The sequence below is a fragment of the Protopterus annectens genome, chromosome 3.part0 (assembly GCF_019279795.1).
Source record: "Protopterus annectens isolate FY-2018-M chromosome 3.part0, PAN1.0, whole genome shotgun sequence".
NCBI lineage: Eukaryota > Metazoa > Chordata > Ceratodontiformes > Protopteridae > Protopterus > Protopterus annectens.
Genome location: NC_056731.1, coordinates 318,197,661 through 318,210,730, shown reverse-complemented (window position 1 = coordinate 318,210,730; position 13,070 = coordinate 318,197,661). Strand labels below are relative to the sequence as shown.

At 37.3% G+C, this 13,070-nt stretch overlaps 1 protein-coding gene across 3 annotated transcripts in view; it reads right to left on the bottom strand.

The window, feature by feature from the left end:
* The window catches only part of COBL (cordon-bleu WH2 repeat protein), a 1,839,636-nt gene that overhangs the window by 362,833 nt on the left and 1,463,733 nt on the right, over positions 1 to 13,070 (bottom strand). For all 3 annotated transcript variants that reach the window (XM_044064790.1, XM_044064791.1, XM_044064793.1), the window contains one exon: positions 2,701 to 2,818. In XM_044064790.1, the coding sequence (XP_043920725.1) occupies positions 2,701 to 2,818 (118 nt within the window). The remainder of the gene's footprint in view (positions 1 to 2,700; positions 2,819 to 13,070) is intronic.

Below are 13,070 nucleotides of genomic sequence, written 5' to 3'. Positions count from 1 at the left end.
GGAACTTGAAGCTGGAAGCAAAACTTAGACTGTGACCCACAAACTGGTGGGAAATCCAAAGGATATGTGATGAAACCCAAATTACTGAGATGGAGAGATATCTGGTGCCCTATTAACCGAAAGGGGGAGAAGCTGAGTGATAAACTAGAGCCGAATTAGGAACTAGAAGATTCAGTGCTGGAACTTGTTCTTTTCAGAAGATGTGTTAGAATTACACTACGTTACAGAAGAAGGCAGCTTCTTCTCAGATGACACCACCAGATATAGAGTGGTGAGCAGTGATGGGAAAGTCTATGTCCATGAAGGCACACAAATACATAGTAGCTAGTATTCAAGATGAAAACCTGCAAAGTTATATACTTTCATTGAAGAGTCATGGGATGTAAAATGGGATGTGAAGTATCCCTGAGATGGATACAAAAAGCTGTGTGTTGTAATCACTCCCAGACAGACTTTTGCTGTGCAGCATGATAAAACAATGGCAACATTCAACAGAATGATAATGCAAACTATCAGGTCTGTTAGGTACAGACATGTAGATTATTTTCCTATCACGCAGGGCACTGGTGAGTCTTCATATGACAAACTCTATTCACTTTAGGGGGCCAAGATACGTTATAAGGGAAAGGAAATCATGTATATAGAGATTATGTCAGTGCCATAAAGGGAAACAGATGACAATGGACAAGTAAACAGAAAACAGACATATTGATATGCATGTGCAAGTTCATTTACAGAAGAAAAGTGGTGCAGAATCAAGGGAGGATACTGCAGAGCTGCAACCTGGTGGTGACAGCAGGAGTATAACTAAGATCAACAACAGGAAATACTTTGTAGAAAGGATGGTAAGGCCCTGAAATTCACTGCTGAAAATTGAGGTAGAGATTTTCATGTAAAAGGATGAAAAGTCACCAAGAACTGCTACAAAAATGGATGAGAAACGGAAGGCACACCTGACTATGGTCAGGTGCAATGTTTCTGTGAACAAGTAAAAGCAAAGTTAGTTTTCACTGACATCTAAGTATACCTGTGAGCTAGCATGCCCAGCATTACAAATAACAAAAAGAAATCATCTGAAAAGCACTTGCTCAACACAGAAACACCCTTCATATCGCAATTACTTCTCCCAAGGCAGTACATCTCCAAAGTTGGTTGTATTTAGTTGGGAGACACAGAAAGTCTTGTGTCACATGGGCGGACAGGAGTTTTTTTTTTTTTTTTTTTTTTTTTTTATGAGTAGGTCTGTTTTCTACAGGCCGGCCTGTGATTGAAGGATTCAGTAAAAAGTATTCACTGAATCTTTCTCATCTGTGAAGGAACATTGCCATGTTTGTAGAAAACTTGTAGATGAGAATTACATTGAATACACTGTAACAACTGTAGCAATTCATATTTCTTTTGTGAAAAAGCAGGACAGACAACTGAACTGAAACAAAAGAATATTTAGACAGCACTATATCTATGAAGTGGGGGAATAAAGGGGTGAATATTTAGTTAGGGAAGCAAAACACCAACCAGCGAACTGAAACATACAATACCAAACTGCTGCCACTTGGGAAAATGAAGAAACACAGCAACATTTTTTTCAGTTCAGGATAGGCATTTGACACCATGGTATGAAATGCTTTCTGTATTAGCATTTATGTGTTGCAAACCAAATAACTCATAAAGAATGGTGGGAGAAAGAATAGGAGGAATTCAAATGGAAGAACTAGTGGTCACTAGCTGCATTGTGACCTAGAGGATTGAGTACCCTCAGTGCCTTTTGTAATTTCAAATAGACGACATTCAAAACACACTTCTGAATGCAAACACTAATGTGTGTTATTTGTCAACATAAATTCCATAAAAAAGAATATTATTTCCAAGTAGAGCTGGGCATGCCAGGTTCGTCTTTAACCAGAACAGCTAAAGATTGCACACATCTTGCATATAAGCTTCAAAAACACTGCAGAAAACTTGGTAAAGGTTGTGTACAAGTCAGCCGAAACTTGAAGTCAGCAATATAAAGACCATATAAGTACTGCAGAAAAGGCAATATCTGCAGATTTTTAATGATGATAAACAGGGAAAACTGGACAAGCAATGGTGGGATAAAATTCCACTCCTTTCTCCAACAAAGCACATTACCTCTTACATCCAATGGGCTGCAGCTGTTTGGGAAACATATTAGTTATGAGGGAAATGTTTGATTTAATGCAGATTTAGTATTTTTAACATATCCAGTTTTCAGTTTCAAGATTAGAAACAGTTCAAAGACATTATGTCCCAAGTAGCTATCCTGGTAAACTCTGTTCTAAATAGCAAACGCCCTCATATTTGCTCAGTAAAATGTGTATTTTTCGGGTGTATATTAGAAGCACGAAAAGACAAAACCGCGAATGCTCACATGAGTGAAAATGCCGGGAATCGAAAGGGTGTTTGCGGGGTCATGGTACAGTGAGGAGTGGGATATTTGCCCTTTCCTCACTGTAGTGCGATCTCAAAGTTGGAATATATAGTTAGTGGGGGGTGCACCCCCCCACAATACCAAGTTCGATTACTGGCATTTTCGCTCATGTGAACGTTCGCTAAAGATAACTTTTGGTTATCTAATAGAGACCCGTATTTTTCCTACTAGAAAAGTAAGACTGCTAAACTCACTACACACCAACACTGTAGTTCCACAGTAAGTTTGTGGATATCACAAGAGTATCTTACCAATGGTACTGTGGCGGTTGCTTTCTCTCTCTTCTACTTTAAGTTCTGGAGTAGGAGATGGAGGTGGTGGGGCACGTCTCTTCTTCTGCTGTGCTTCAGTTAGTGCTGCCGATACAATCTAGAATGAAAAATTTAAACCAAAATAATTATTTTCTGTTTGGACAATCTTCTTCTTCTTTCAGCTGCTCCCGTTAGGGGTCGCCACAGCAGATCAAGTGTCTCCATTTCTTCCTGTCCTCTGCATCTTGCTCTGTCACACCAACCACCTGCATGTCCTCTCTCACCACATCCATAAACCTTATCTTAGGCCTTCCTCTTTCCCTGTTACCTGGCAGCTTCATCCTTAGCATCTTTTTCCCAATATACTCTGCATCCCTCCTCAGCACATGTCCAAACCAATGTAATCTTGCCTCTCTGGCTTTGTCTCCAAACTTTCCAACCTGGGCTGACCCTCTAATATACTTATTCCTTAACCTGTCTATACTCATCACACCCAATGCAAATCTTAACATCTTCAACTCTGCCACGTCAAGCTCTGGCTCCTGCCTTTTTGTCAGTGCCACTGTCTCCAACCCATAGAACATAGCTTGTCTCACTACCCTCTTGTAGACCTTCCCTTTCACTCTTACTGGTACTCGTCTGTCACAAATCAATCCTGACACTCTTCTCCACCCACTCCATCCTGCCTGTACTCTCTTCTTCACCTCTCTTCCACACTCACTATTACTCTGAACTGTTGTTCCCACATACTTAAACACATCCACCTTTGCCACCTCTACTCCCTGCATCCTCACCATTGCTCTATCCTCCCTCTCATTCACACACATATATTCTGTATTAGTCCTGCTGATCTTCATTCCTCTTCTCTCTAGAGCATATCTCCACTGCTTGGACAATATCATTTTAAATAGCTATTACTGGTTCAATTAATTTGAGCCTATGAAGAATAATGCTGTACATGCTTCTCTAAACATTGGAGATGTACATTTGCAATGCTAATTTTGCAAACAACCTTTAAAAAAAAAGCTAATAAGGTTGCATCACATAACAAGAACGGAAAACAAATCATTTACGAAACAGTGCACTAAGAAAACTGTTGCAGCATATAATGAATCAGAATCTGTCACAGTAACTTGGGTTACATCTCTATACCTCTAGGTGAGAAAGTGCAAAAAGGAGCTGTTTCACATATTTCTCCATGGTATAACACACTACTTAAGCAATTAAGTTTCCATTTTAGCCATGTTCCATGGCATACCACAAGCATATCACCTAACCCTCTGTTTTGGAACTTTGATGTTTTCAATAATCTTGGAAGTAATTTTACAAGCTTTGTCCACTACAGATTATTTCTTTTTTATCTACAACTCAGGCTGTTTTCAATTTTCAGCTGTAATGTACAATGGCAGACTGTTTGCAGACAGATTTCTCTAAGCCAGACTTGGCAGAAAGCAACTTTCTAAAGGCCTGCAGCCAGAAGATGAATTTACTACATCAGGAAATTCACTGAAATGGGGTAAATTAGCATTCAGTATATTTAGGGATACAAGGCTTCATTAACAGCACTGGGGATCCATAAGAAAAAAAAGACTATTTTATTTCACTGATTGTAATTTGTGTCTAATCAGCTGCACCCAACTGACACTTGATCAGAGTATTATGGATAGACTGACATGTAATAACATCTTTCTGCCACTGTTTGTGGTCAGGTAGTCCAAAGGGGGCTCAGAATATCAGAATGCATGAATGATGGAATGAATGCCCATTTTTTCCTAATTTTCTGCTGCCAGGAAGAGGGTACAGATTGTATTCAGAAGTATAGGAATCCATGAGGCAATACACATCATGCACAGACCATGAAAATGCACTTATGAAACATGTTCCACTCAAGCTATTAGCTAATATGTCACAAATATTTTTTACAGTATGATCACTAAGTTTTGTTTATAAATGGATTATTTTTTTAATTAAATATTGCACTTAATTATAACTGTTACCTTTGAAAACATGTAAAATCATTTTTTTTTGCTACAACAATTTATGAATTACTTAGAAATTCTTTAGAGTTGTCATGAAAAAGTGTTATATACCTATCACAGACCAGTGCGATCCAAGCAAAACTTTTTTTTTTTTTTTTTGCACCCTTCCTGGAAAATATTTTCTTCATATAGAGTAGCTACAAAGGGAACTTTGCCTTAACCCAAGGTTACAGTGACTTAATGTGTTGATTACATAAAAGGCATGGTGCAGGGATATTATGGGCAAAACACTTTTTTAAATTTTTCAGTGAAATGCACTTTCAACTATTTTCTTTCTATTAAAAATGCAGTTGGTAAAATTCAAGTCATCCTGAACACTCCTGGGTGTCATGCAATGTAATTCTGCAGAAAATTCAAATAGGAAAAACCATAAAACACAATCAGCATACTGAAATATGACCCTATAAATTCTCAGTTTTTATGCTTGTAATAGAAATGAAGTAGAAGGTTGTGTCATAAGTACTAAACACTTATCTGTATATGTTGTTGTTGTTGTCGTTCGGCTTTTCCCGGTTAGGGGTCACCACAGCGGAACTCCGGTCCGCTAATGATTGGCAGTAGATTTTCACAAACGCCGAGGTGCCAGCTCGCCCATTTAAGCATGTCTTTCGATTGCCCACCCAACCACAGGGGGGACATGCAGACTTCACACAGAAGGCACTCCCCACACTCCAGCCGAGAATCGAACGGGAGAACCTCTTGCTGTGAGGTAACAATGCTACCGCTGTACCACCGCGGTACACTGTGTAAATATATATCACCAGATAAATTGTGTAAATGGTGTCTTAAAGAAAAATTATGTTGTATTTGGGTGATTAAATAAATTCATATTTCTTTCTTCAGATCTGCTATTTCTTCATGAAATGCAACATCATAATTTTGCTATTACTGTAACACCGTAAGGTAGATATAACATACTGATAGAATAAGTTATGTATTCAGAACTGCAGACAACACTTTTTAAACTCTATGTTGTTATTATGTTTAAAGAAAACTTTAAATTATGACTGTTGTGCTTCGTAAAGCTTGTTTCCCTTTTATAACCCCCCCATTTCTGTTTAGTGGAATCAAAGGGCTTAAAAGGCAAACCCTTCTTACGACATGTGCAGAAATAAAATCATGTATTTAAAATGTATTCTATAAGTACGGCAGAAACATATACTGATTTGGCAAAAAGAATAAACAAGCTTTTTAAAGTAGGAACGTACTTTGAAACGAGTGCATTTTTTGCAATAGTTGTTGACATCTTTTTTTTTTTTGTAAACTGTAATGCAGATTAATTTGTCATCTTGCTGTTTGAAATTGCTGCCTACTGGAAATAATGACCACAAAACATTTTAGAATATTTGAGAATTTATGTGATAAAAGGTACTTTGATATACATACCACAATAATAAAACATATACCAGCAATTTATACAGCATGTTGTTGGACTTTTAAATTATTTGTCACAAAAAGGATATTTGCAAAACTAGTGGAGGTTGCTGTGACATATTTAAATAATGTTATTTGTTGAGTCTCAAAGCCTGGCAGGACAATCTGCTTTGATTTTCAATTAAACATCACAAAATTTCTCTAAATGAAAAATAAGGTGGATCTTAGGATGTCAGCATGATTAGGGCAACGGAGGAATAAAAGAGAATGGAATATGTTAATACATGGAATCTACACCCAAGAGAAGGGATGTCGGTCTATAGCATCACACAAAGGATTGTACTAAGACTAATTCTTTTTGGTATTATATTCAAATGTCATGCAGAAGATGGAAGACAAAACTTTGCTGTTTTGCTAGTGGCAAAGATATATTCATCAGAGTCAACACATAATAAGCACAGAGAGTTGACTCAGTAGTTAGGGATCTGGGAACATATGTAGACAGTAATCTGGTGTTTAACCAACATGTAGCCAAGACAGTAAGATAATCATTCGATGTTGCCCAACACATAAGCAAGGGCATGGCATCCAGATCCAAGGAAGTCTTAGTACCACTCTACTTAACCCTTATCTGATGCATCAGTGAGTACAATGCCCCCTATGGCATGCACCTAACCAAGCACTTGGAACAGCTGGAACACCCTCAAAGGTTCCTCACCAGGAGAATCCAGGGTATGTATACCCTATCCTACACAGATCACCTTAAGGTCCTGTCTCTGTATTCAGTCTCCTAGAGCTTACTGACAGGCCATCTATGCGTAGCAAACAAGACATCCTCAGATCCAGCTCTGATGGATTTCTTACACATCCACAAAACAAACAGCACCAGAACACTGGGTCCAAGGACTTGAACTTTGTTTGACATACACAGAAAATGCTGGAGAGACCGATATGAGTCTCAAAGGATCCCTGCACTATGGGATAAACTTCCCATCCACATTAAGAAGAGTTCATCCCTGACTCTGTTCAAACAAAACATTGTTCATTGGATAGGAAATCACAAATTCACCCCTGGTCTGGCTGCCATGTCTCTGATGGACAGAGGTCAACAGTAAGTAAATTGATCCCAGGGTAACATCCTCCCACATACCCTTAGCTACCTCCTTACTAATATACACCACTATACAGGCATCCCAGGTACTCAGGGACAAAACTGGGATGGATTGCATGGCTAAGCTTACAAAGCCCCTAGTGATCGTTAGCCTAGTATAACACTTATGAACCTATAAGGATGGAAAGGGATTCTACAAAGTTACAGAAAGGCTGAAGACATGGCAAAATAAAAACAATGTAAATTAACATTAATGCATAGTTAGAGAGAAGCAGTAGCCAAGCGGAGAGACCTGGGTATTTAAATCAGGTGTCCTAAAGATAAAAAAGCAATGTGAGGGAAGTAAAGTAGGTGAGATACTGAACTGCATGGAATGAGTTATTTCCAGAAGAAAACAGCAATTGGTAATTCTTTTTCAGAGATATTTGGTCAGAGTCCATAAAGAGCACAGCTTGCAGTTCTGGGGACATGCAGTATGAGTCATATCTTCCATACTGGAGATGGAATGCACTACAGAGGGCATCTTATCCATGATACAGACAGATGTGGCATTCACAAACATCATCCTGTCTGCATATGCTCAGGGTACACCAGAGTGAAATAAATAATGCAATAATCAGCATTTCAGCATATGTTTCATTTAAACAACACACAGTGTGAACACTTAGCTCCTTAAAATCACACAGAACTGTAATTAGAGGGTGTGCCCAATGTAGACTAAGTACTTGTGTAAGGAACACTAAGGAGGTCACTTTGGGAGGAGGGATTACTATGCTTAAATTTTGCCTAGCATCACAAGCTGTGTGCTCTTAACTTCAGTAGTCTGGAGGAAGGGGTTTACTTTTCTTATGTTGAGCATAGGGTTGCAGGCTTCATTGCTACATTCCCATATTATAAACAGAATTGAAGGTACTGAGGGCACACATTTGGTAAGGGCTAAAGCAGGTCAGCAGACTGCACTAGCTATTATCAGTCAATGGCACAGAGATGAATGCGACTGTAGATTTTTTCATACTGCCTCAGACAGATAGTCCTGTTTATCAAAGTGCTAAAAACAGAATGATGAGACTGAAGTCATGTTTTTGATGACAAAGTGCCACCATAGAGCAACAATAAGGTTACACAGTAGGGCAGTAGTCAGAACACTAAAATGCACACACAGCCATCTGAGAGCAGACTATAGAAAGGTGCTAGACCTCACTGTGCGCATTGTTCCTGCTTTCGTACTACTGCTTATTTGTATCTCATCACAGTGACATTACCATTAACTGACGTAAAAAAAGTACAGGACTCGGTCATGTAACTGGCCTATTTTAGTCTGTATTTCTGTCAGCAGAGCTCACTGATGCCACTGTTATGGTAGCTACTCAGTAAAACTGTCAACATGACACAAACCAAAATAACATATTTTTTGAAGTCATGTACATTGTAGAGACAGCAGATCTATTAATACAACAAATAAAATCTGTTATCTAATAATATAATGATCCTAAATATAACATTTTCAAGCAGAACTGTGCACACCAGGTTACATTTTAACCACAAGAGCACCAGACTGGACAAATCTTAGATTTAACTTTCAAAAAAAACTGGAGAAGGCCTCAGAAAAGCTTGAACATGTGAAGAGAAGTATGATGTCAGTAATATATATATATATATATATATATATATAGGTTTACTATTGTTTCTTCGAATGGAAAAACATTTTCCGTTCGGAAAAACTAATAGTAATACCGAAATGAAACAAAACGAATGGTGACAATGTCGAACCAAATGCTCAACGCATTTGAATCGACATTGTTGTCGAAACCACCACGTGATAACTGCATAGCAGCTGATGGAAATCAAACTCCTATATGACAAATCACGTGCCCCCCACACCCCCCTACTTATATATTCTAACTCTGAGATCGCACTACAGTGGTGATGTGGATGAATTTCCACTTCCCATTGTACCGCAATCTCCATGCAGATAGTTGACTTACACTTATGCGAATGCAGTAGTGCATTCGCATAAGTGTAGTCGACTCTCTGGTTCACAAATGTTTGTGCACTTGACATTCTGATGTTCGGCACATTGCAGCCGACAGAATGTCGTTCGCACAAACATATGTAAACCATATATATATATATATATATATATATATATATATATATATATATATATATATATATATAAATGCATGCAGCTGAAAGGTAATATATGCAGGCTCTTTAGTATCATACCAACACAAAAGTGACTAAATGCAAGTAGTGTGATATGTACCTCTTGTGTGTAAGATCTATTCCTTTGCACTAGTCTTGTTTTTAACAGAGATGGACATAGGCACTATACATTAACTACAGTTAGAGATCATCACTTTATTTCATTATAAGTGCACTGCATTATCATGGGGTAAACATGGATACATTCCTGAATATACGTTACATAAAAAAAATAGTAAATAAGGTGTGTTTGTTTGTGTGTGTCTATGTGTGTATGCATGCATGCATGTGCTGCTCGTCTACAAAAAGATCTGGCAGTTTCATATACAGTAATATGTGGTTTAGTGATAAGATCGCTGTCTTACAATTCTAAGGTCAGGTGTTCGGTCTGTATGGGTGGACTTGTGCGTCTTCTTTCCACATATGTATTAGCTTCCTCCTATCTTCAAAAAATATGCTGATTGACTTGCTACAGTACATTGTATGTTGCATTTGCTTTTGTGGTCATTTTGGGGATGAAAATGGTCAGAGAAGGCCTAGTTAACAAAATAAAAATAATGACTTGATTTTATGTGCACGTGAGATAGTCTGTACATGTGTTAACAGCAGCCCCATCGGGGCAGAACACTTGATTTGCTTCTGTGACTGTGCCTCTGCAATGTAATACAAGTTAGGCAAGCAGCCTTGGTATGATAAACAGTAATCTATGAATTATATTACCACACTTACTAATGCTGCAGAGCTCATTTTCATATCTAACAAGTGCCATCTACCTGCCTGGTGCACAGTAATAGACCATTTCTGCATTAATGAGTTGTCTCACAATCATGAAATGACTTTTTTGTCTTCAGTTTGTCTAATCACGGGCCCAGTGTAATGTAGATCATGACTCAGAATTTTGCCAATCATCTTTGCACTGCCATGGATAGGATAGAGGCAAGTCATCGAAGGGCAAACATGATGTAAAGTCTGCATCATAAGTCATATAAAAAAGAAGATTAAATAACTTCTTAGCATGTAGAAAATAGCAAGAAAAGTGATTGTACTACTTTCTGATAAATAACAGTCCAGTAGGGTACTATACTTTGAGAAAGGATACATATAAATAACAGGACACAATTTTTACATACATGTTGGATGCTTCCATCCATCAGTCCATCCCTTAACTTCATTTTCCTAACTTCTTCTCCTGGTATAAGTGCAACCATACGAAGATGAGCGGAGAAGTTGACAATTTCTTACCCCAGATGATAATTTCTTACCCCAGATGAAGTCCCAGTTCACCTTGTGAGATCTCCAGGACTTCTCAGGCAATCTGACAGATAACATCTCTGTACATCTTCTGGGGGCGTCTACTTTATAACACTGAAATTTCATAATGTTGAATTTCATAACATTGAGACCAAAACATCTAAATCCCAAAACAGTGAAAACCCAAAACATTGAAAACTCACAACATTGAAAGTGTGCTTCATAACATTGAAAACTACAATGCATATGTAAATAACATCCTCTCCACCTACAACAATACCTGACTAACACACTTTCTACTACGTTTCCAATTAACATTTTTCCACTGTAGTGCAATTTTGGACTTGGTATATTTAATTTAGAGGGGTGTAGGGGTGCAGGGGGGTTTGCCCCCCAGCAGAAACATAGTAGAAAGTGTGTTTGTTTGTTAGGTGTTGTAGGTGGAGGTCATATTACTTACTTGTGCAATGTAGTTTTCAATGTTATGAAGCACACTTTCAATGTTCTCTGAGTTTTCAATGTTTTGGGTTTTCACTGTTTTGGGATTTAGATGTTTTGGTCTCAATGTTATGAAATTCAACGTTATGAAATTTCAGTGTAATGAAGTAGACCTCTTCTGGGTGTGTCATGTGGCCTCCTCCTAGTGGGCTTTTACTCATAATTTCTAATGAAGCTATGTTGAAATCAATAAGTTTTCCTGTCAGAAAATTGTTTCAGGACTTTTCAAGGAGAGTCTACTTGCAATAAAGTAATCATTCTGGAATGTATTTAAAGACTATTCTAATGGTTTAGTTGTAATGACTAAACTATATATCAACCTTTAAGATCCGGTGCCCACTACATTTAACAATACTAGTACCTTCTTATCTCTCAGTGTCATCTGCTAAATAATGCAGTGCTATTCTTTTGGTATACGTTGTCTATTTTTCTCCATTAGTATGAAAAGTTTTACTACACCCCACATGGTCATCCATTTTAAAACTGCATGCACATTTTGCTATTTTACTTTTCAAGGTTACCTGCCAAAATGAAAATGAGTAATTAAGCATTTGCTCATGTATCACTTTTGAAATAACTGTCATTTTGCACCAAAGCACCACATTTTATAGTTACTATTTGCTATGAATTATTGATTCTTTTTACCCAAGTGTAATTAGCCATCAATCATTGAAATGTATCTACACAATGTTGCATTCTCCTTAACAGATGAAAAATATTGTAGTTTGTATTTCCACAGCTGATACAATATGTGTCTGTTTTATTCTGAATCGTGGCTTTCCCTTCTTGCTTATGTAGTACATTTCCACAGAAGTTTTTAAACAACAAAATAAAAATATATATATATGTTTGTTTTGTAGTTGTTTGTTACATTTTAAAAATTACTCTCTTCAATTATTTTAAACTCATTCATTAATTTCCCCCCATTCAAATGCAACTGCTATGTTATATCAAGGCTGATTTATTTGATTGTACTGCTTACACTTATATATCTATAGTGCTTGCAAAACAGAGCAGAGCAAACTTCTTCTGCCTAATATTCAAGGCTCAGCTTTGTATTTTGCTGGTCCAGTTTCTCAAAAGTACTTAAAATTCTCTAAGGATGCTGTTGTCTTAGTGTGTTGAAAATACATTGCGTGATCCTGCCATTATCCTAATGCATTTCACTCTTATATATCTGGTCTATTTTTTTTGTTTTGTTTTTTTTTTTTTTTTTTTTTTTTTTAATTAATAGTCTGGTTTCTTTGTTCCTTATTTCCACAATTCACCATTTCTAGCCTTAAGATTCTTAAAACTTTGTTTTGTAAAACCACGTGTACCAGTATCAGATATCCTCCCTTTGTAAATGTAAATACCGTAGTGTTGTTTCTTTGGCCACCTCATTTGACAATACATGAATAAATAATCCACACCCGAATAAGTATATATTTTCCATTTCAAGATTATGACACGTTTCTCGACACAGCTGTAAATTCAGCTAGGATTTAGTGAAAAAAAAAACTGACAGCCACTAGATCATACTACTCTGAATCACTACTACAGATATCTGTACAATTCATTTTTCAAACTCTTGAATGGACTGTGATATCAATGGTGAAGCAGGGAAATAAATTATACCGGTGCACTTAGCTTTGAACAATCCTAATACGGAGTGAATCATCTACTTTCACTTTAGAACCTGTCAACCAGATTCTCATGTTACAAGTTAAACTCTGGTTTAGCCCAATGTCTCAAGTGTTTAAAACCAGTTTATCATGGCCTACCTATTCAAAATCCTTGCTGAAAGCAAGATACACAATATCCATTTCCATATCCCTAATTAATTGCTGTAGTATAGGTTCAATAATACTGTGTACAGCATACAAAGATGATTTGCCTTGTTTTGATGTAGA